The 21,609-nt window shown below is 39.0% G+C and overlaps 1 protein-coding gene across 7 annotated transcripts in view; it reads right to left on the bottom strand.

Annotated features, from left to right (window-relative positions):
* Positions 1–21,609, bottom strand: part of LOC128693833 (uncharacterized) — a 40,572-nt gene that overhangs the window by 18,542 nt on the left and 421 nt on the right. For 3 of the 7 annotated variants that reach the window (XM_070090965.1, XM_070090969.1, XM_070090968.1), the window contains exons 2-5: positions 7,330–7,462; positions 2,638–2,746; positions 1,975–2,199; positions 991–1,254 (exon numbers count right to left, since the gene is read on the bottom strand). In XM_070090965.1, the coding sequence (XP_069947066.1) occupies positions 991–1,254; positions 1,975–2,199; positions 2,638–2,746; positions 7,330–7,408 (677 nt within the window). In that variant the 5' untranslated portion in view covers positions 7,409–7,462. Of the gene's footprint in view, positions 1–990; positions 1,255–1,974; positions 2,200–2,637; positions 2,747–4,512; positions 4,651–7,329; positions 7,463–8,026; positions 8,178–20,998; positions 21,066–21,181; positions 21,346–21,609 lie in introns of those variants that run through there. The other 4 variants (XM_070090966.1, XM_070090967.1, XM_070090970.1 and 1 more) reach the window with 4 other exon arrangements.

Below are 21,609 nucleotides of genomic sequence, written 5' to 3'. Positions count from 1 at the left end.
CCACAGGCATTCACTTAAATGTAAACTGACAGCACAATAAGCTGCATTAAGCCTCCAAAATGGACTATACAGATTAATATTTTTTATATGTACAGTACCATTTTTTTTTTTAACCCAACAGCCATCTTCTAACAAGACAGGATGACCCAGAGAAGAAAACACATTCGACAATATTCACTTAACTGCCATCTTTCCAGAAGTGTGCAGACATCACAGTCAGATTACCCTCTGATTGCAACATTCCCACCCCTTCTTCGGAATGCTGGCACCGCTCTTCCCACCTCCAGGACTCGAGTCTGGTTAACCAGTCTTCCAGAATCTCTTCAAAATGTTACCTTGCCTCCAACAGCACACCTATTAAAAACTACTTGTCTCCATGCACTTTTATCTAACACACTCACACAAGCCTGTTAGATGTTCAAACCCCTAAAATTCAGAGCCTCTTGTATCCCCTTCCTCCATCCATTTCCTGAGATGACCCTTTTTTCTCTTCCCTTCCACCCCAGAGTTATACATTCTCTCCAACCTTTCCCTCTCCATCCTCTCTATATGCCCATACCATGACACTGCCTCCTCAGCCCTCTGAATTATACCCTTGGTCACTCCACATTTTCTTTTGATTTTTATGCTCTGAATTATCTGCATGATATTCATATCACACACTGCTCTCAAAGATGGCACCTCTGCTGCCTTCAGCCTCCTTTTCATTAAAGCAAAAAATGGACGACTGAATTTAATTTCAATAAATGTCATGTAATGGAAATGGGAGAAAGGAAAATTAGAGGAAACCAGTTAGCCAGACTATATCCTAGAGGTAGGATATACAGTGTCTGCACACCACAGGGGTGGGGATGTTGCAGTTCGATAAGTCACTTGAATTGTCATGTGTGCATTTATGGCTACTGAAGGAATGATGGTAGTTTCCTTTTTTAGTTACTACCTTGGTAGGAGGCTGCATGTGTTAAAAAATAGAAAAGAGTAATTACTTACCTGAAAACATTCTCATAATTCTTTACAGCAGTTAAATCTGAGAGCATGGTGGCATTTAGAACAGTAGAGTGTAATTTAGCATTGCTAGCCTGTATAGATGAAGCCCTGGATGACTTCTTTGCATCTAGTTTATTTGATTTTGATTCTAGATTAGCTTGTGGCAAAAGAGAAGCTCCTTGATGGCTAGCCTGACTTCCTGATCCTGATATTTTTAGCACACTTGAAGATCGACTTGTGGGGCCAAGTTTTGATGCATGTGTTGATCTGTGAAACAGAGTCAGTTGAATCCATTATACATAATTATTCACCACATATATATCAGCTACTGAATAAAATTACATTGCTTTATAAATCTCAAGTTAGACAAAATCAACAGAAAATTAAAAAACAAAATACGTATATATGATTCACAATTATACTGACAAGCTACTGTGATGCAAGCTCAGACTGTTAGAAGCTACAGAGACGAACGATGTCACCCTAATCCTTAAACCCGACAAAATACTGTTAGTAGATATAAAGTGTTGGCATCATAAGCCAGAAACAATTCAGTTTCAATTATGTCAATTCTTGAAATATTTTCTTAATATGGATTTCATAAAATTGTTTTTTTTACAGTAAATTTTACAAGCTGTACATATCTAAAAGTAATAATAAAAACATCATCCCAACAGCATTTCTGCATCATGTACAGGTATTGGCTTAATGTCCACTGCTCATTAAAAATTATTTGAGACACTATTTTAATACTACTCCCATGGGAATTTTGCTACTTGAAAATATTCAATGAAAACAGTCAAATGACCAGATGCTGATGTTTTGTATTTTCTAAGTTAGCTAGTAAACCTCATTAAACTGTTTGTGTGTTTTATTCATCCTTCCCCATTTTTTTTTTTGCAAAGACTGTATAAGAGAAATGTTAAGTGCTTTCATTTATCCACAATATTTCTTCAACATGCAACTAAAGCCTGTATCTTTCCTTACCTCACAGGCTTTGGTTTTTGAATTTGTTTCTTCCCTAAAATGGATGTACTTGTTGTCAGAGTATTGTTGAGGCCACTCTTCTGAAGTCTACTATAGCCAGCACTGTTGGATTTATTACCACTGCTATTACTTCCGCCACTGCTGTCCTTTGAAATGGCACCTGCAGTTTTAAATCGTGACTGAACAATCCTGGTTGTCGGTCGTTTTACCTGCACTTTTTCCTTGCTGTGAGAATGAATATAATATAATAAAATCAGTTGCTATAGGTAATAAAAAAACTTTAATCTTTACATTTCAGTACTATACTAACCTATATACAGTACAATACAGTGCAATACAGCTCATACAAGAAATATTCACAAAACAATATTCACTGAATATCTAAGCTGTCATAAAACCATGTAATTAGCATAAAACAAAGACACTGGAGGCATGTGAGACAATGACAGAGTCCAATTAGAGCAACATTAATGACAAAAATAACTTTTTGTTTTATCATTTTTTTTAACACACCAGCCTTCTCCCAGCAAGGCAAGGTGGCCCAAAAAAGAAATGCTTTCATCATCATTCACACAATCAGTCTTTGCAGAGGCATGCCATAATACGTACTATGGTGCAAAGAATAAAAAGTTACGAGAAGAAAAATACAGCAGAATGAATTACCCAGTATTAGTAGTGTTATCAGCAACACCACTTCCGTTGTCACTTTTACTTTTACTGGGCTGTTTTCTGGTACATTTGCCAGAGAGTTCTGATGCTGACTGGCTCATACCTAAAAAAAAAACTTATTGCATAAAAATTATCCCATTTCAAAATAACTCTGACTAACATTTTGTTTGTTAAATTTTATATACAGTAGACCGTCATTTAACACTGTAGTTACATTCCTGAAAACACCGTTTTATTTAAAATCTTGTTAGGCAAAGTGAAGAACTTATGGGAAAAATAGGGTTATGTTTCTGGGAGCCCCAAAAAAAGCCAAACAATTTTTTTTTCGGCTTTCAGATCTTACAAAAATAAAAGTGAATATGTAATTGTAGTTCACTGTCGTGATGTATTATGTTGTTTTTACTGTTTAGCCCTTTCAGGGTTGGTGCCGTACTAGTACGGCTTGCACACCAGGGTTGGTGCCGTACTAGTACGCATAAATTCTAGCACCTTCAAATCTAGTGAGAGAAAGCTGGTAGGCCTACATATGAAAGAATGGGTCGACATGGTCAATGTGTGTAGTATAAAAAAATCCTGCAGCACACAGTGCATGAGAAAAAAAAAAACTCCGACTGTGTTTTTGGTTTAAAACAGTGAGTTTGCAGTGTAGTTTCGTACACTATTTATGGTTGTATTCTAGTTTTCCTGGTCTCATTTTATAGAATGGAAGACATATTACGGAAATTAAGATGATTTTGATTGGTTTCACCATGAAAAGTACCTTTCAACCCTTTCAGGGTTGGTGCCGTACTAGTACGGCTTGCACACCAGGGTTGGTGCCGTACTAGTACGCATAAATTCTAGCACCTTCAAATCTAGTGAGAGAAAGCTGGTAGGCCTACATATGAAAGAATGGGTCGACATGGTCAATGTGTGTAGTATAAAAAAATCCTGCAGCACACAGTGCATGAGAAAAAAAAAAACTCCGACTGTGTTTTTGGTTTAAAACAGTGAGTTTGCAGTGTAGTTTCGTACACTATTTATGGTTGTATTCTAGTTTTCCTGGTCTCATTTTATAGAATGGAAGACATATTACGGAAATTAAGATGATTTTGATTGGTTTCACCATGAAAAGTACCTTGAAATTGAGCTCAAAGTAGCAGAAATGTTCGATTTTTGCCAAAGTTCAAAAGTAAACAAATCACGTCATGCGTCCAATACACGTCAACTGGTGAGTCTAACATTCTTTCACAAATGCGCTGATATTATTTATACCATTTCTACACTAATGCAGTAGTCTGCATAACAGTAAATTTTCTATTTTTTGTGAGAATAAAAATTCAAAGTGGAAAGCAAAAAAAATGTAACAGAGGCCTGGGGACATGACTAATGAACAGAGGAAATGTTATTTTAGTGCCAGAGTATCTGTCTTGTTTATTCTGGACCCTATTTGGAAATTGACATCTTTTGAACTTTGTGTGAAATTGGCAAAATTGCCAATTCCTGACCACTTTATTATAGTTGAAATAGGTAAATGGGTGGTTTCTTGTACTCATTCAATAGAAAAAATGGAGTTCTAGCAAAACAGTTATGATTTTTTCGACTGGTACATTGGAACTGGCCGAACATAGGGCTCAAAAAGGGCGAAATCGCCGATGCATAAACATCGTCGAGACCGCTAACTTCGTAAGAGCATAATTCCTTAAGTTTTCCATTAAATTTCATACTTTTGGCATCATTATGATCAGGAAAAGATTCTCTATCATTTCATAAGAAATTTTTTTTTTTTATATATAAAATTTTTGACCCTGAGAACAAATTTAGTAGAGGCCCTGCCGACCCTAAAAAGGTTAAGATTACAAGTACAACAGAAATAATAGTATTGCTTACGCTAAATTGTGGGTGCTGGTGTTTGTAAATGATTGTGGAAAGTGGAGAGTTGTGCTGTGGCCCTACTGTGCTGAGGTGGATGGTAGAGGTTCTGGTACTGAAGTCGATGGTTGTACTGGAGTGTGCATAAATTTTGTAATGGATTTCTGTTCTATTTTACCCGGCAGTACATTATACAACTGACAGTAAGGCATCAGCTGCTCTAGACACCATTTCAGGATCCTCTTCAGTGAAAAAGTCTAAGTCAGTAAATTAGTCAAGTCAGTAAATCAGTCAATCAAGTCAGTAAGTCAGTCAGTAATACTGTCAGTCAGTGCATCAGTAATACAGTCAATCAGTAAGTCAGTAATACAGTCAATCAGTAAGTCAGTCAAGTCAGTCAGTAAGTCAGTCAAGTCAGTCAGTAAGTCAGTCAGTAAGTCAGTCAAGTCAGTCAGTAAGTCAGTCAAGTCAGTCAGTAAGTCAGTCAAGTCAGTCAGTAAGTCAGTAAAGTCAGTCAGTAAGTCAGTCAAGTCAGTCAGTAAGTCAGTCAGTGCATCAGTAATACTGTCAGTCAGTGCATCAGTAATACAGTCAATCAGTAAGTCAGTAATACAGTCAATCAGTAAGTCAGTCAAGTCAGTCAGTAAGCCAGTCAAGTCAATCAGTAAGTCAGTCAAGTTAGTCAGTAAGTCACTCAGTAAATCAGTCATCACACAAACTCACATTTACCTAATTCTTTTTATGTGCACAAAGAGATGCTTCATTACGGCTACAGGCTATCTCGTCTAGTACAGGTACCATCCGACTTACAACCGAGCTTGGTTCCAACCAACCAGTCGAAAGTCAAAATGGACGAAAGTCAACTTTACTACTGAATATCAACATCACATTTTTGTAATGACTTTATGTATTTAATTGTTTTATTTTGGTATTTCATTTTTTACTTTACTTTTGATGCTGTTAGTACTGTATTTTATACTGCAAGGTTTAGGATAAACACTGTGTACAACACAAACAGTTGTTTATTTCACAGAAATTTGGCATAAAAAACATGGTCGTAAGTCGAGTGGTCGTATGTCAAGCAGGAGGTCGTAAGTCGGATGGTAGGTGTATCTCTATTTTCTTCGTTAATTCTAAGACTTAAACGCTTAAACCTTTTCTTGCCACTTTCAGCAACACTTGTATGCCTACTGGGTGCCATGACTGCAAGAAAAAGATATAAATTCCTAGCAGAGGACTGTACATATCCCGCGGGCAACGCGCTCAAAATTTTTTCCCCTCCTGTGAATAGTGTTAATTTTACAAAGTGTTATACAAAAATATGCAGCAATTCTTCAGTCGTGCTATAACCAAAATGTGCCAGACAATACTGTGTTAAACAACGGTCTATACCCGAAGTATACCTGGAGAGAGTTCCAGGGGTCAAGGCCCCCCATGGCCTGGTCTGTGACCAGGCCTCATGGTGGATCAGGGCCTGATCAACCAGGCTGTTACTACTGGCCGCACGCAACCTAACGTACAAACCACAGCCCGGCTGGTCAGGTACTGACTTTAGGTGCCTGTCCAGTGCCTGCTTGAAGACAGTCAGGGGTCTTTTGGTAATCCCCCTGATGTATGCTGGGAGGCAACTGAACAGTCTTGGGCCCCTGACACTTATTGTGTTGTCTCTTATCGTGCTAGTGGCACCCCTGTTTTTCATTGGAGGGATGTTGCACAGTCTGCCAAGTCTTTTGCTTTCGTAGGGAGTGATTTTCATTTGCAAGTTTGGTACTAGTCCCTCTAGGATTTTCCAGGTGTATATAATCATGTATCTCTCCCTCCTGCATTTTAGGGAGTACAGGTTTAGGAACTTCAAGCGTTCCCAGGAATTGCGGTGGTTTATTGCAGTTATGCGCGCCGTGAAGGTTCTCTGTACATTTTCTAGGTCAGCAATTTCACCTGCCATGAAAGGTGCTGTTAGTGTGCAGCAATATTCCAGCCTAGATAGAACAAGCAACCTGAAGAATGTCATCATGGGCTACTGTATAATATAATCATTACATCTGAATTGTGATGGCTGCACACTTTCTATTGTAACAGAATACATGGGCACCACATCAGAAACAAATTCCTTTTTCATATTCCTCATATTCAACTGAACATCTACACAAATTCTATGCCAATTAGAGGTCCAAAAATGTGGGATAATTTAACAGATGAATTGAAAAATTGTAATACACCTAGCCAATTTAAAAATAAAAAATTGTAGTCAAATCATTTGTAAATGCCTTTTACTCTTTTTATTAGGTTCTCCATATTAACACTACTGCTTTAATATATTGTATCGATTGTCACCTAATGTTGTAAAAAAACTGTTCTTGATAACAATCTGATTTGAATTCTAACTCAATTTTTTCTTACCATCCAGTACCACGTTACACTTTTAGTCTGTCATATATTTTTTTAAGACAGCCATTTCTCACTGAGGCAGGGTGACCCAAAAAGAAAAAAAAAAACTTTCATCATTCAACACTTTCACCATCATTCACACATAATCATTGTCTTTGCAGAAGCACACAGATATGACAGTTCAGATGTCACTCCAAACAGCAGATATCTCAAACCCCTCCTTTAAAGTGCAGACATTGTACTTCCCACCTCCAGGACTAAGTTTGGCTAACTGGTTTCCCTGAATCCCTTCACAAAATATTACCCTGCTCACACTCCAACAGCTCGTCAGGTCCCAACAACCATTTGTCTTGATTCACTCCTATCAAACATGCTCACACATGCCTGCTGCATGAAGTTTTCTGTCTACGATCTACATGAATAAACAATTCTTTTTTATCCTTTTACCTGAGCTGAGCGAGGCTCCAGATGGTTCGACAGACTCAGGATTTGTGGCGTTCAAGGTCGTATCTTCATCTTCTGACATGTTAACGGGCAACTTCTCCGATACACTTATAAATATTCACTGAGGTCTTCAACTCTTAAAGTTACAAAAGTATGTTGGTTAAAAATTCATTTCAATGCTATTTTCATTGTCTTCAGAAGTATTGTAATTTAAATCAATGAAAAACAATAGAAAGTAGTGTTTAATTAGTCCATTAATGCATGAATAAGGCATGTTGCAGTGTATTTTTCCTGCTCTGGGAATTCTAATTATAGAAAATGGCCATTGCCAGAGAAGCAGCTATATCACTAAATTTTAATGATCACGGCAACATGAGATTGCTAAAGGCAAAGAAAAATAATGATTGAATTCTATAGCTTATGTCTCTCAGTTAAATAATTTATTTAGAGAGCTTCAGGAAGACATTACTATTCAATGATGAAGTCAGGTACAGAGGACAGTAATACAAATTCCTAAGTTACACTTGAATTTAAACACTTATGTAACCCTTAACCCTTTGACTGTTTCAGGCCCCTCTCTGAAACTGTCATTCTATGTCGCCAAATATTCGAAAAAAAAAAAAATTTCTTATGAAAATGTTAGAAACATTTTTATGAGTGTTTTAAGCCTAAAAAAAAATTTTTTGCCATCAGTACTTACCGAGATATAGAGCCGTAAAGTTTGCAGAAAGTGACGTGCGTACGGCAACAGCGGCGACTGCTGCCCACCCGGTATTCTTTTATTTACTCTAATTCAAAGGTTTCTTGCATTTTTCAATATTTTTCTGTTCCAGGTAACTTATGTGGCCTGTGAGACCAATGTAAGGTGCATTGTTCAAATATACACTCATTGTTTACAACACAATAACAGAACAAACTTTATCACTATTAGTTTGTGTATACACTTTGTTTACACAAACAAACAAACAATACAAAACAATGTTTATTACTATTGTTCCATAATATATATACATATGTACAGTCACTAAACACGTTCCTAGAACTGCTGCAGCTTGTGGAACTCTTTGAAACATGGGTATATGCAGAGGGGCACTTCACACTCCTCACACATAAAACGAGTGTCTCTGCGTGTTTGTGGGCGTTTTGTGGTATGCATACATACATAACACCTCTTCTGACCATTTTTCTTGGCAGTAGTAGGAGGCAGTTGTATGGGGTAGTGATCACCAGGCCTGAAACGAGATGATGTGTGTGGGCGCTGGTCTATTGCAGGAGTTGCTCCTTGGTACTTTGCAATTATTTGTCTGATTACTGACAGGCAAAATTCACCATATTTTGGTGTTTTGTTGGTCTTCAACTTGTATATGTTATAAGCATTTAGCATAGAGATATCAACAAGATGGAAAAAAGTTATATACCACTTATAACTCTTGCTTACACAGTCTGCAAACCCAATCTGCATGTCACATTTGTCCACTAAGTGCATATTGAGGTTGTAGTCCATGACAGCTGCAGGCTTTAGAATGGGTTCATTGGTCTCTCTGTTGTCCCTGCCACTGGGTACCATTTCGTTTCTGTGAACTGATGTCAACAATGTGACATCACGTTTGTCATGCCACCGAAATGCCATGATGTCATTGGCAGCAAAGGCTTGCACCTCACCTCTGCGAGTGCCAGCGTCGAACCTTGGCATATGTTTACGATTACCACGCACTGTGCCACACACGTCTGTCAAGTTCACTCGCAAGAAATCACTGAGGATGGGGCTTGTGTACCAGTTATCAGTAAATAACATATGCCCCTTACCAAGATATGGTTCCATCATTGTTCGAACCACATCACCAGAGATACCCAATAACTTCATGGTATCTCTCAAAGTATTGCTGCCAGTGTACACAATGATATCCAAAACTAGACCACTTCTGCAATCACACAGTACAAATAGCTTTATACCAAAGCGTTTCCTCTTGCTTGGTATATATTGCTTGAATGAGAGTCTTCCTTTGAATAAAATCAAGGACTCATCAATAACAAGCTTCCTGAAGGGATAAAAATACATGCAGCACTTTTGTTTCAGGTACATAAACACATTTCTGATCTTATATAACCTGTTGCTTCTGTCAGGCCTGGTTTTGTCTGAAAAGTGTAACATACCTAACAGTATCAGGAAACGATTGACACCTATAATGTCACTAAAACCTGGAGTTGAAATCAGGCGTTCTGTTGCCCAGTATGTGGTGACAGTGTGCTTATACACATGTGGCATAAGCATTATTGTGGCAAACAACAGGTACATCTCTGCCACAGTTGTCTCCTTCCACTTGTGTAGCCGTGATTTTGGCGAGAGAATTGTATTTGCCATGGTGTAATCACAGTATGTGTTTGTTTCCCTGACAATGATGTCCATCAGGGATTCATCGAAGAATAACTCAAAGCAGTCCAGTTCACTGGCATTGTTCCCAAGTGGACAAGATGGCTTTATTCCACTTTGTGTTTCATCAAAGTCGTGGGGACTGGGAACAAACTCGTCACCGTCCTGCCAATCCCAGATGCGGTCTGCTGGTGGGGTCTGGATATTGTACCGTGGTTGTGGTTGTGCAGGTTGTGGTTGTGCAGGTTGTGGTGGTGCAGGTTGTGGGAGTGTGGGGTAGGGTGAGGCTGGTTGCTGTGCTGAGTCAGCAGCGTGGGTAGTAGCGTGGCCCACTGATGGTGCCACATGGGCCGTGCCACCCTCACTATCACCACCACTGCCTGCTCCATCACTCGCATCATTCATACCCATCGTTACAATATCGTCATCTTCACTATCAGGTCGTGGTGTAGGGCCACGGGATGTGCTCCCAGAGTTTCTCCTTCCCCTTGGAACAACATATGAAACACTACCAGACAGCATGCCACGTCGTACATACTGCCGCTTCTTCACTGGGGAATATTCACTCTCACTGTCACTAGAACTGCTTTCAATGACCTTGAAATCACTATCACTATCACTGCTAACATCTGGGTGTTGTACACGACCAAATAGTTTCCTCTTTCGTCCTGGTACAGGCGAACGTGAATGTGAACAAGCCGGCCCAGCACCAGAGGTGGAAGGTTGTGGGTCATCTGGGTTTTCATCACTAATTACGTTATCCTGGGCACTTTTTCCAGTAACACTCACTTCAAAACCCTGGAATTCACTGTCACTGACATTTTCATCGCTGTTAGAGCTATCACTTGGGAACAAAAGACCTCCAATCCGCCGAGGAGTGAGGAACTTCTTACCGAGAGGCATGGTGAAAATGGACTAACAACATGGCATTCCCACAATGCACCGCTGGGTCCCAGATTTTTTTCACAGGGTGCACACTGACCACTGAGACCCATTCTCTCTCATGTAGGCCTACCAGGCCTTTCCCGCTTGATTTGAAGCCGCTAGAATTTGTGCGTATAAATACGTCAGAAACATTGGCTCGTAAGACGTATTTATACGTCGGAAACAGTCAAAGGGTTAAATATTGTATCTGATACAGTATGTGTATAAATATCACTTTAAATTTAACAGTGAATACTAAATAACAGAAAAACAGAACCGTCTGAAATGCTGGTGATAAAATCACATTCAATTAATGTCATTGTCAATGTAAAATGCTATGTAACCAAAAATTAATATGTATACTATGAATTTACATTAAACATGGAATATTTCAGAAAAAGACTTCAGATATTCAGTGAGCCTAGTTTACTATACAGGAGGGCCCCTCTTATACAACAGGATAAGTTCTAGGCTACCGTTGTAAAGTGAAAATTGCTGTAAAGTGAAACAGCCTTTTTTCCACTTTCAAATACATATAAAAGCCTGATAACATGTTTAGACTCGTATATTAAGTGAGCAATAGAGCTAGGCCTCAAAAATGCATATACATACGGTAAACATATTACTACTTACCTTAAAATATTTTCATCCTTAGCTTACAGAGTGATGAATATATTTATTGTAGGAAGTCTGAATATATGAAGAATGGGTATACAGTTGAACCCTGAGTTCCGGCCGCCCTGCATATCGGCCGCTTTGAGTTTCGACCGTTTTTTTCGACTAAATTTTGTCCCGAGTTTCGGCCATTGCCCCGTGTTTCGTGTTTATGGGTTGTTCGAGTCATTCCTGGTAGACCTAGGCTGTCTACATTCGGCTGGCATACCAGACCTGTCTGCCTACCCACACCTGTGCGCCTCCCCATGCAGGCGTCGTGAGCCAGTCTAGCTTTGTTTATCCTTGAGTGAACATTACCCTGCGTGCTCATCTGAACATTTCACAATACATAAATTCATTGTGTTTAGTGCTTGTTTATTGATTGTGACTGTGAAATAAGCCACCATGGGCCCAAAGAAACTTCATAGTGGCAGTGAGGCAGTGGTTGAGGCAGTGGTTGAGGCAGTGGTTGAGGCAGTAGTGGTGGCAGTGGTTGAGGCAATAATAAGTCCTCCCTTTCTCCTCCTCCCTATCTTCCAGATGCCAACAAGTGTCTTCAATAAAGGTATGTAAATGTGATTTTTAAATGTTTATTTATATATTGTATGTACATGTATATGCATGTTTAATTACTATATGTATGTTAAACTACATTCTCTAAAAAATTTATTTTTTGTGAATATTTTTGTGGGTCTGGAATGGATTAATTGTATCTACATTATTTCTTATGGTTAGTTAGTTCGGTATCTTTATTATGCACCCCATACCCATCCTGTGGGCAGTAATCAAAAGATTACAGAGGTACATAACTGGTCCAGGGACTGGACTCCAAAGTTTTGATAGCTGAACAAGTTACAAAGGTAATGAACTAGATCTGGTCACAAACATGACCAAGTTAGAAAGGTAATGAGCTCCAGGAAGAGCTGGTCACACTCATGACAAGTTACATAGGTAATGAACTAGATCTGGTCACACTCATGACAAGTTACATAGGTATAAACTAGATCTGGTCACACTCGTGACAAGTTACAAAGGTAATGAATCATAAACACGTCCATACATGGTTACAATCATGAACAAATTACAGAGTAATGAGCAATTAACAAACATTCTAGGGAATGCATCATTGCCCCAACAACAGATGTTGCTAGGTGCCTGTCCCTCCTTGGTAGGACAGCCAGACAGCCATTGCAAACAGCAGCAGGTTGCGCCAGGATCTGGTGCTTGCAGGAGCACCATCGACCCTCCCCAAGAGGTCCAAGAGGTCAGCGACTCTGCTAGCAGCCCAAGGGAGAGCTGCCCTGGGGACCTGTCAGTGTCCTGATGGATGCCAATTTGATTGCAAATCCCAGGCCCTCTGTAAAGGTGAAGGCAGGGCAGCGGTCACTTTTGTCTGCTGGGAGGGGCTGTTGGTTGTTCCCACCTGGAGCCATCCGAGTGCCCAGACATCCACCATGCGCACAGATGTTAAAGCTTGAGGAACCAAGTGCACACTGCCTGTGGCACACCTGACAGCTGCCTCGCTGTCAAACCCCACAGCACTCTCCCTACAGTGGAAGTTCCTGTGAGCCCGGCACACCCTGTGCCATCACTGACATTGTGGGCTGGGAGGGAAAAAGCACCCTCTACAGTTGGGGTGGCGCTGGGAGTTGGGTGGGCGAGGCGGGAGAGTTGAACGGTTGAGGTGCAGGGGTGAGGGGTTATGAGAGGGTCACTGTTTACTACAAATGGGGCATGGGAAACACTGCTTCGATTTTCGGCCGTTTCGAGTTTAGGCCTAGCTCCTGGAACGGATTATAGCTGAAACTCGGGGTTCCACTGTAATTGAAAACTGCTGCATTAGTAAAACACCATAAAGCAAAGTGCTGTAATGCAGGACCCTCCTGTACTAAATAGGTTCCAGACTCCTTTCCCCGAAGTCAATACGTATTCTTAATAAACGATTTATCCAACACAAGAATAAAAAAATGGACAGTGAATACTGCATAGCTGAACATGTTAATGAATGTTTCATTATTAGGGCACGTGCATTTTCATAATGGGTGGTTACTACTGAGTCATCTACTGGTGTATTTTAATTTGAACACAACCACAAAAAATGGAAATATGATGATGATATCATCTACTATATTCTTAAATTAGGCATATTTGTCTTGCATAGTAATATGTGTGAATTAACACAGGATGACCCCAGTAAAGTTAAACACTAACTATTGGGATTCTTGTGTTACATAAATATTAATTACAAGAATATGTCAGATATAATTAACAGAAAAATAATAAAAATGAATTAGCACAATTCTTTTATACCATATATTAGGTAGTAGGTTGGTAGACAGCAACCAACCAGGGAAGTATTACCATCCTGCCAGATGACTGTGAAACAGAAACCTGTAACTGTTTTGCATGACGGTAGGATTGCTGGTTTCTTTTTCTGTCTCATAAACACGCTAGATAACAGGGATATCTTGCTACTCCTACTTACACTTTGGTCACACTTCACAGACACGCACACGCACATGCATATATATATATATATATATATATATATATATATATATATATATATATATATATATATATATATATATATATATATATATACACACATATATATACACATATATACATATATATACACATATATACATATATATACATATATATACATATACATACATATACATATACATACATATACATATACATACATATACATATATATACATATACATATATATACATATACATATATATACATATACATATATATACATATACATATATATATACATATATATATACATATACATATATATATACATATACATATATATACATATACATATATATACATATACATATATATATACATATACATATATATATACATATACATATATATATACATATACATATATATATACATATACATATATATATACATATACATATATATATACATATACATATATATATACATATACATATATATATACATATACATATATATACATATACATATATATACATATACATATATATACATATACATATACATATATATACATATACATATATATATATATATATATATATATATATATATATATATATATATAAATACATACTTCTAGGTTTTTCCCCTTTTTCTAAATAACTCTTGTTCTTCTTTATTTCTTCTATTGTCCATGGGGAAGTGGAAAAGAATCTTTCCTCCGTAAGCCATGCGTGTCGTATGAGGCGACTAAAATTCCGGGAGCAATGGGCTAGTAACCCCTTCTCCTGTAGACATTTTACTAAAAAAGAGAAGAAGAAAAACTTTATAAAACTGGGATGCTTGAATGTGCGTGGATGTAGTGCGGATGACAAGAAACAGATGATTGCTGATGTTATGAATGAAAAGAAGTTGAATGTCCTGGCCCTAAGCGAAACAAAGCTGAAGGGGGTAGGGGAGTTTTGGTGGGGGGAAATAAATGGGATTAAATCTGGAGTATCTGAGAGAGTTAGAGCAAAGGAAGGGGTAGCAGTAATGTTGAAGGATCAGTTATGGAAGGAGAAAAGAGAATATGAATGTGTAAATTCAAGAATTATGTGGATTAAAGTAAAGGTTGGATGTGAAAAGTGGGTCATAATAAGCGTGTATGCACCTGGAGAAGAGAGGAATGTAGAGGAGAGAGAGAGATTTTGGGAGATGTTAAGTGAATGTATAGGAGCCTTTGAACCAAGTGAGAGAGTAATTGTGGTAGGGGATCTGAATGCTAAAGTAGGAGAAACTTTTAGAGAGGGTGTGGTAGGTAAGTTTGGGGTGCCAGGTGTAAATGATAATGGGAGCCCTTTGATTGAACTTTGTATAGAAAGGGGTTTAGTTATAGGTAATACAAATTTTAAGAAAAAGAGGATAAATAAGTATACAAGATATGATGTAGGGCAAAATGACAGTAGTTTGTTGGATTATGTATTGGTAGATAAAAGACTGTTGAGTAGACTTCAGGATGTACATGTTTATAGAGGGGCCACAGATATATCAGATCACTTTCTAGTTATAGCTACACTGAGAGTAAAAGGTAGATGGGGTACAAGGAGAATAGAAGCATCAGGGAAGAGAGAGGTGAAGGTTTATAAACTAAAAGAGAAGGCAGTTAGGGTAAGATATAAACAGCTATTGGAGGATAGATGGGCTAATGAGAGCATAGGAAATGGGGTCGAAGAGGTATGGGGTAGGTTTAAAAATGTAGTGTTAGAGTGTTCAGCAGAAGTTTGTGGTTACAGGAAAGTGGGTGCGGGAGGGAAGAGGAGCGATTGGTGGAATGATGACGTAAAGAGAGCAGTAAGGGAGAAAAAGTTAGCATATGAGAAGTTTTTACAAAGTAGAAGTGATGCAAGGAGGGAAGAGTATATGGAGAAAAAGAGAGAGGTTAAGAGAGTGGTGAAGCAATGTAAAAAGAGAGCAAATGAGAGAGTGGGTGAGATGTTATCAACAAATTTTGTTGAAAATAAGAAAAAGTTTTGGAGTGAGATTAACAAGTTAAGGAAGCCTAGAGAACAAATGGATTTGTCAGTTAAAAATAGAAGAGGAGAGTTATTAAATGAAGAGTTAGAGGTATTGGAAAGATGGAGGGAATATTTTGAGGAATTGTTAAATGTTGAAGATAGGGAAGCTGTGATTTCGTGTATAGGGCAAGGAGGAATAACATCTTGTAGGAGTGAGGAGGAGCCAGTTGTGAGTGTAGGGGAAGTTCGTGAGGCAGTAGGTAAAATGAAAGGGGGTAAGGCAGCCGGGATTGATGGGATAAAGATAGAAATGTTAAAAGCAGGTGGGGATATAGTTTTGGAGTGGTTGGTGCAATTATTTAATAAATGTATGGAAGAGGGTAAGGTACCTAGGGATTGGCAGAGAGCATGCATAGTTCCTTTGTATAAAGGCAAAGGGGACAAAAGAGAGTGCAAAAATTATAGGGGGATAAGTCTGTTGAGTATACCTGGTAAAGTGTATGGTAGAGTTATTATTGAAAGAATTAAGAGTAAGACGGAGAATAGGATAGCAGATGAACAAGGAGGCTTTAGGAAAGGTAGGGGGTGTGTGGACCAGGTGTTTACAGTGAAACATATCAGCGAACAGTATTTAGATAAGGCTAAAGAAGTTTTTGTGGCATTTATGGATTTGGAAAAGGTGTATGACAGGGTGGATAGGGATGCAATGTGGCAGATGTTGCAGGTGTATGGTGTAGGAGGTAGGTTACTGAAAGCAGTGAAGAGTTTTTACGAGGATAGTGAGGCTCAAGTTAGAGTATGTAGGAAAGAGGGAAATTATTTCCCAGTAAAAGTAGGCCTTAGACAAGGATGTGTGATGTCACCATGGTTGTTTAATATATTTATAGATGGGGTTGTAAAAGAAGTAAATGCGAGGGTCTTGGCAAAAGGTGTGGAGTTGAAAGATAAAGAATCACACATAAAGTGGGAGTTGTCACAGTTGCTCTTTGCTGATGACACTGTGCTCTTGGGAGATTCTGAAGAGAAGTTGCAGAGATTGGTGGATGAATTTGGTAGGGTGTGCAAAAGAAGAAAATTAAAAGTGAATACAGGAAAGAGTAAGGTTATGAGGATAACAAAAAGATTAGGTGATGAAAGATTGGATATCAGATTGGAGGGAGAGTATGGAGGAGGTGAATGTATTCAGATATTTGGGAGTGGACGTGTCAGCGGATGGGTCTATGAAAGATGAGGTGAATCATAGAATTGATGAGGGGGAAAGGGTGAGTGGTGCACTTAGGAGTCTGTGGAGACAAAGAATTTTGTCCTTGGAGGCAAAGAGGGGAATGTATGAGAGTATAGTTTTACCAACACTCTTATATGGGTGTGAAGCATGGGTGATGAATGTTGCAGCGAGGAGAAGGCTGGAGGCAGTGGAGATGTCATGTCTGAGGGCAATGTGTGGTGTGAATATAATGCAGAGAATTCGTAGTTTGGAAGTTAGGAGGAGGTGCGGGATTACCAAAACTGTTGTTCAGAGGGCTGAGGAAGGGTTGTTGAGGTGGTTCGGACATGTAGAGAGAATGGAGCGAAACAGAGTGACTTCAAGAGTGTATCAGTCGGCCTAGGAAAGGTTGGAGGGAGGGGGTAAAGGAGGTTTTGTGTGCGAGGGGCTTGGACTTCCAGCAGGCATGCGTGAGCGTGTTTGATAGGAGTGAATGGAGACAAATGGTTTTTAATACTTGACGTGCTGTTGAAGTGTGAGCAAAGTAACATTTATGAAGGGGTTCAGGGAAACCGGCAGGCCAGACTTGAGTCCTGGAGATGGGAAGTACAGTGCCTGCACTCTGAAGGAGGGGTGTTAATGTTGCAGTTTAAAAACTGTAGTGTAAAGCACCCTACTGGCAAGACAGTGATGGAGTGAATGATGGTGAAAGTTTTTCTTTTTCGGGCCACCCTGCTTTGGTGGGAATCGGCCAGTTTGATAATAAAATAAAAAATAATTAGTTTACATTTTACAATACAACCTATGTACACCACAGAATAGGTACTATAAACCCTTCAATTTAAAGGATTAATAGAAGGAAGTTGGTGGCCAGCAATGGTAACTGTAGTGAACAAACCATACCACGGGTGGGGATAGAACCCACGATCAGAGTCTCAAAGCTCCAGACTGTCGCGTTAGCCACTGGACCAGCTAGCCACAATAAGATTCATCCAACTAGGTATATTTCTACACCATAGGAAGGTTAGCATAGGCACCATTGTGACCACAAATGCAAGTTTTTACAGACGAATCTCCAGCTAGCGTGGCCGTGACGAACTCTAGCTCAAGTCCCCTCAAGTCTGTAAAAACTTGCATTTGTGGTCAGAGTGGTGCCTATGCTAACCTTCCTATGGTGTAGAAATATACCTAGTTGGACGAATCTTATTGTGGCTAGCTGGTCCAGTGGCTAACGCGATGGTTTGGAGTTTTGAGACTCTCTGATCACGGGTTCTATCCCTGCCCGTGGTATGGTTTGTTTGCAATCGTGTCATTACGATTTCGTGAGTCTGTAGTGAACAAAGATGAGAATATTATGCTGTCACTGTAACAATAGCTATCAATTCTGTAACTAATGGACTTTCTTGTATTTAAATCAGTAGTGTCCTGTTAAATTGAAGTTTGTTAAATCAAGGGATTTCTGTCAGTATTTCTTGTACAAATTTATATTTTGGGAGATAGTGAAAATAGCACAGAAGGTCCAAACTAATGAACACTTAGTAAGAAGTCATGTCAAATGCTGGCCAAATGTGAACAAAAAGGCATCAGCACTGATGGCAGGGGTTGGATTAAGTTATATAAATTAGGTAATTTTAGGTTAGGTGGGTTTAGTTAGGTTTGGTTGCATGTTTTACCAACAACAATACCAACTTAATATTTTACAATTTAAACTAAAATGGTTGAAATCAGCCAAGTATGGGTTACAACTATTATCAACAAATGTAATAGTTGCGGTACATCATGATTATTTACACAACTGTTAATAACTTTTATGAACATTAATAAAATTGCAATACCCAAATGAATTAGTTACATGAATATATCATTTACATAATTATTTACCTTTTAAATTGATCACTTATTGTCAAAAAGCAAAAATTAGAACATAAGAATATAAGAAAGGAAGAACACTGCAGCAGGCCTGTTGGCCCATACTAGGCAGGTTCCACATCAAACACTATATATGAATTTCAGTAATATGCATGAATCATTTATATAATGAAGTTTCATCAATATGTACCTAAGCACATATACATGCTGTTTCATCCACCACCATTAATAATAAAAATACAGGTGGCTTAAAAATTGAGGAGCACTGCAATAGGCCTACTGGCCTATGCTAGGTAGATCCTTCTTACCCAAGGATGGCAAGGGTTACACCAATACATAAAGGTGGTGACCCTACAGACTTAAACAACTATAGGCCAATATCAAACTTACCATTGCTATCCAAAATCTTTGAGAAGCTCGTGCACAGGAGACTATATTCATTTATAACAGCACAAAACATACTCAACCCCTGCCAATTTGGATTCAGGAAAAATAAAAGCACTAATGATGCAATCATAAAAATGCTAGATCTGCTTTACACAGCATTGGAAAATAAGGAATATCCACTAGGAATTTTTATTGACCTAAGAAAAGCTTTTGACACAGTAGACCACGACATCCTACTCCACAAACTTGACCATTACGGTATAAGAGGCCATGCGCTTGCTTATTTCAAATCTTACCTTACTAATAGGTATCAGTATGTCACCATTAAAGACAGCATCAACAACACGGCCACTTGATACTGGAGTTCCGCAGGGAAGTGTCCTTGGTCCCCTGCTCTTCCTCATATACATCAATGATCTTCCAAACGTATCCCAACACCTGAAACCCATTCTCATTGCTGACGACACGACTTATGTCATCTCTCACCCTAATCTTGCCACCCTCAACGCCATTGTTAACAAGGAGCTGATCAAAATATCGACTTGGATGACAGCCAATAAACTTACGCTTAACACTGACAAAACCCACTATATTATGTTTGGTAGCAGAGCAGGAGATGCACAAATTAACATTAAGATCGACAACACTCTAATTACCAGACATAATGAGGGCAAATTCCTAGGCCTATACCTTGACAACAACCTGAATTTCAGCACCCATATCCAACACATAACCAAAAAAGTATCCAAAATGGTTGGGATCCTCTCCAAGATACGATACTACGTGCCGCAAAATGCCCTTCTCACACTATACCACTCACTTATTTATCCATACCTCACCTATGCTATTTGTGCTTGGGGATCAACTGCAGCAACACACCTAAAGCCAAGAATAACCCAACAAAAAGCTGCAGTAAGAATAATCACTAAATCCCATCCCTGGCAACACACCCCCCCACTCTTCATAGATCTAAACTTACTCCCAGTTCAGTACATCCACACTTACTACTGTGCAATCTACATCTACAGGACCTTAAACTCCAATATCACCCTTGACCTAAAATGCTTTCTTGATAGCTGTGACAGAACCCACAGGCATAACACCAGACACAAACATCTCTACGACATTCCCCGTGTCCGACTAAACCTTTACAAAAATTCAATGTATGTCAAAGGCCCTAAAATCTGGAACACCCTACCTGAGAACTCTAGAACTGCAGACACATTCATCACCTTCAAACTACCATTAGAAAACATCTTATCTCCCTGATACACCCCGTCAACTAACTACACGAATACCACCTGGTGGTTCACACTTACACTCACTCACCCATTTGACCATAAACAGAAATATTAATCTCAATCTTAAAATAATGAATCCTATGATACTCCAATACTGAAACTATGTACTGTGCCAAAACAAAAGCATTCACATTGCTAAACTCACAAACTAGTATTTAGTCACTTAGCCATAATACCAACTTACCTCATAATTTGTAATATTTTAAAATAAAGAATTAAACTAAGTCTGCCCGAAATGCCTAGCCATGCTAGGCGTTCTAGTGGTACACTCTGTAATTATTATTTAACTACATGTAAACCACACAACAACCAAATTCTGTAAATTCAACATTGTTTGAATTGAATGCAGTACCCAGAACCCCAAAGGAAAAAAAAGTTACTTTGATTTTTTTTTGGATTATCCTAGGTAATTTACACTGTGTATGATGATTGTACTTAAGTGCACCTGTGCCCAATAAACTTACTTACATGACTCAGTCCCTCATCACCACAAGTGATCTCAACTAGTCAGTCCTTTTGGGTCACACCTGACTATCTGTTATGAAGAAAAATGGTGTAAAATATCAAAACCATGGAAAAGGAGTATAATGCAATCCTTACAGGCACGTTTTACTCACACAATAGTAAGTTTATTTTAGCACAGGTATATACCTGGAGAATACCTGAAGGGTGTTTCGGGGGATCAATGCTGCCAAGGCCTGGTCCATGACCAGGCCTTGTGGTGGATCAGGGCCTGATCAACCAGGCTGTTACTGCTGGCTGCACATAAACCGAGGTATGAACCACAGTCCGGCTGGTCAGGTACTGACTTCAGGTGTCTGTCCAGCTTCCTCTTGTAGACAGCCAGGGGTCTATTATGTATGCTGGGAGGCAGTTCAACAGTCTTGGGCCCCCGACACTTATCGTGTCGTCTCTTATCCATCATATCTTTAAAATCTTCTTACTCATGGCACCCCTACTTTTCATTGGGTGTTGCACCGCCTGCCGAGTCTTTTGCTTATCATACATAGTGTAAATTACCTAGGGTAACCCAAAAAAACAAGTCACATAATGTGACGATAAAGACCAGTGTGAGGGCG

Source organism: Cherax quadricarinatus, chromosome 33 (assembly GCF_038502225.1).
Source record: "Cherax quadricarinatus isolate ZL_2023a chromosome 33, ASM3850222v1, whole genome shotgun sequence".
NCBI lineage: Eukaryota > Metazoa > Arthropoda > Malacostraca > Decapoda > Parastacidae > Cherax > Cherax quadricarinatus.
Note: the sequence above shows the minus strand (reverse complement) of the source record. Positions and strands in the feature narration are given on the sequence as shown.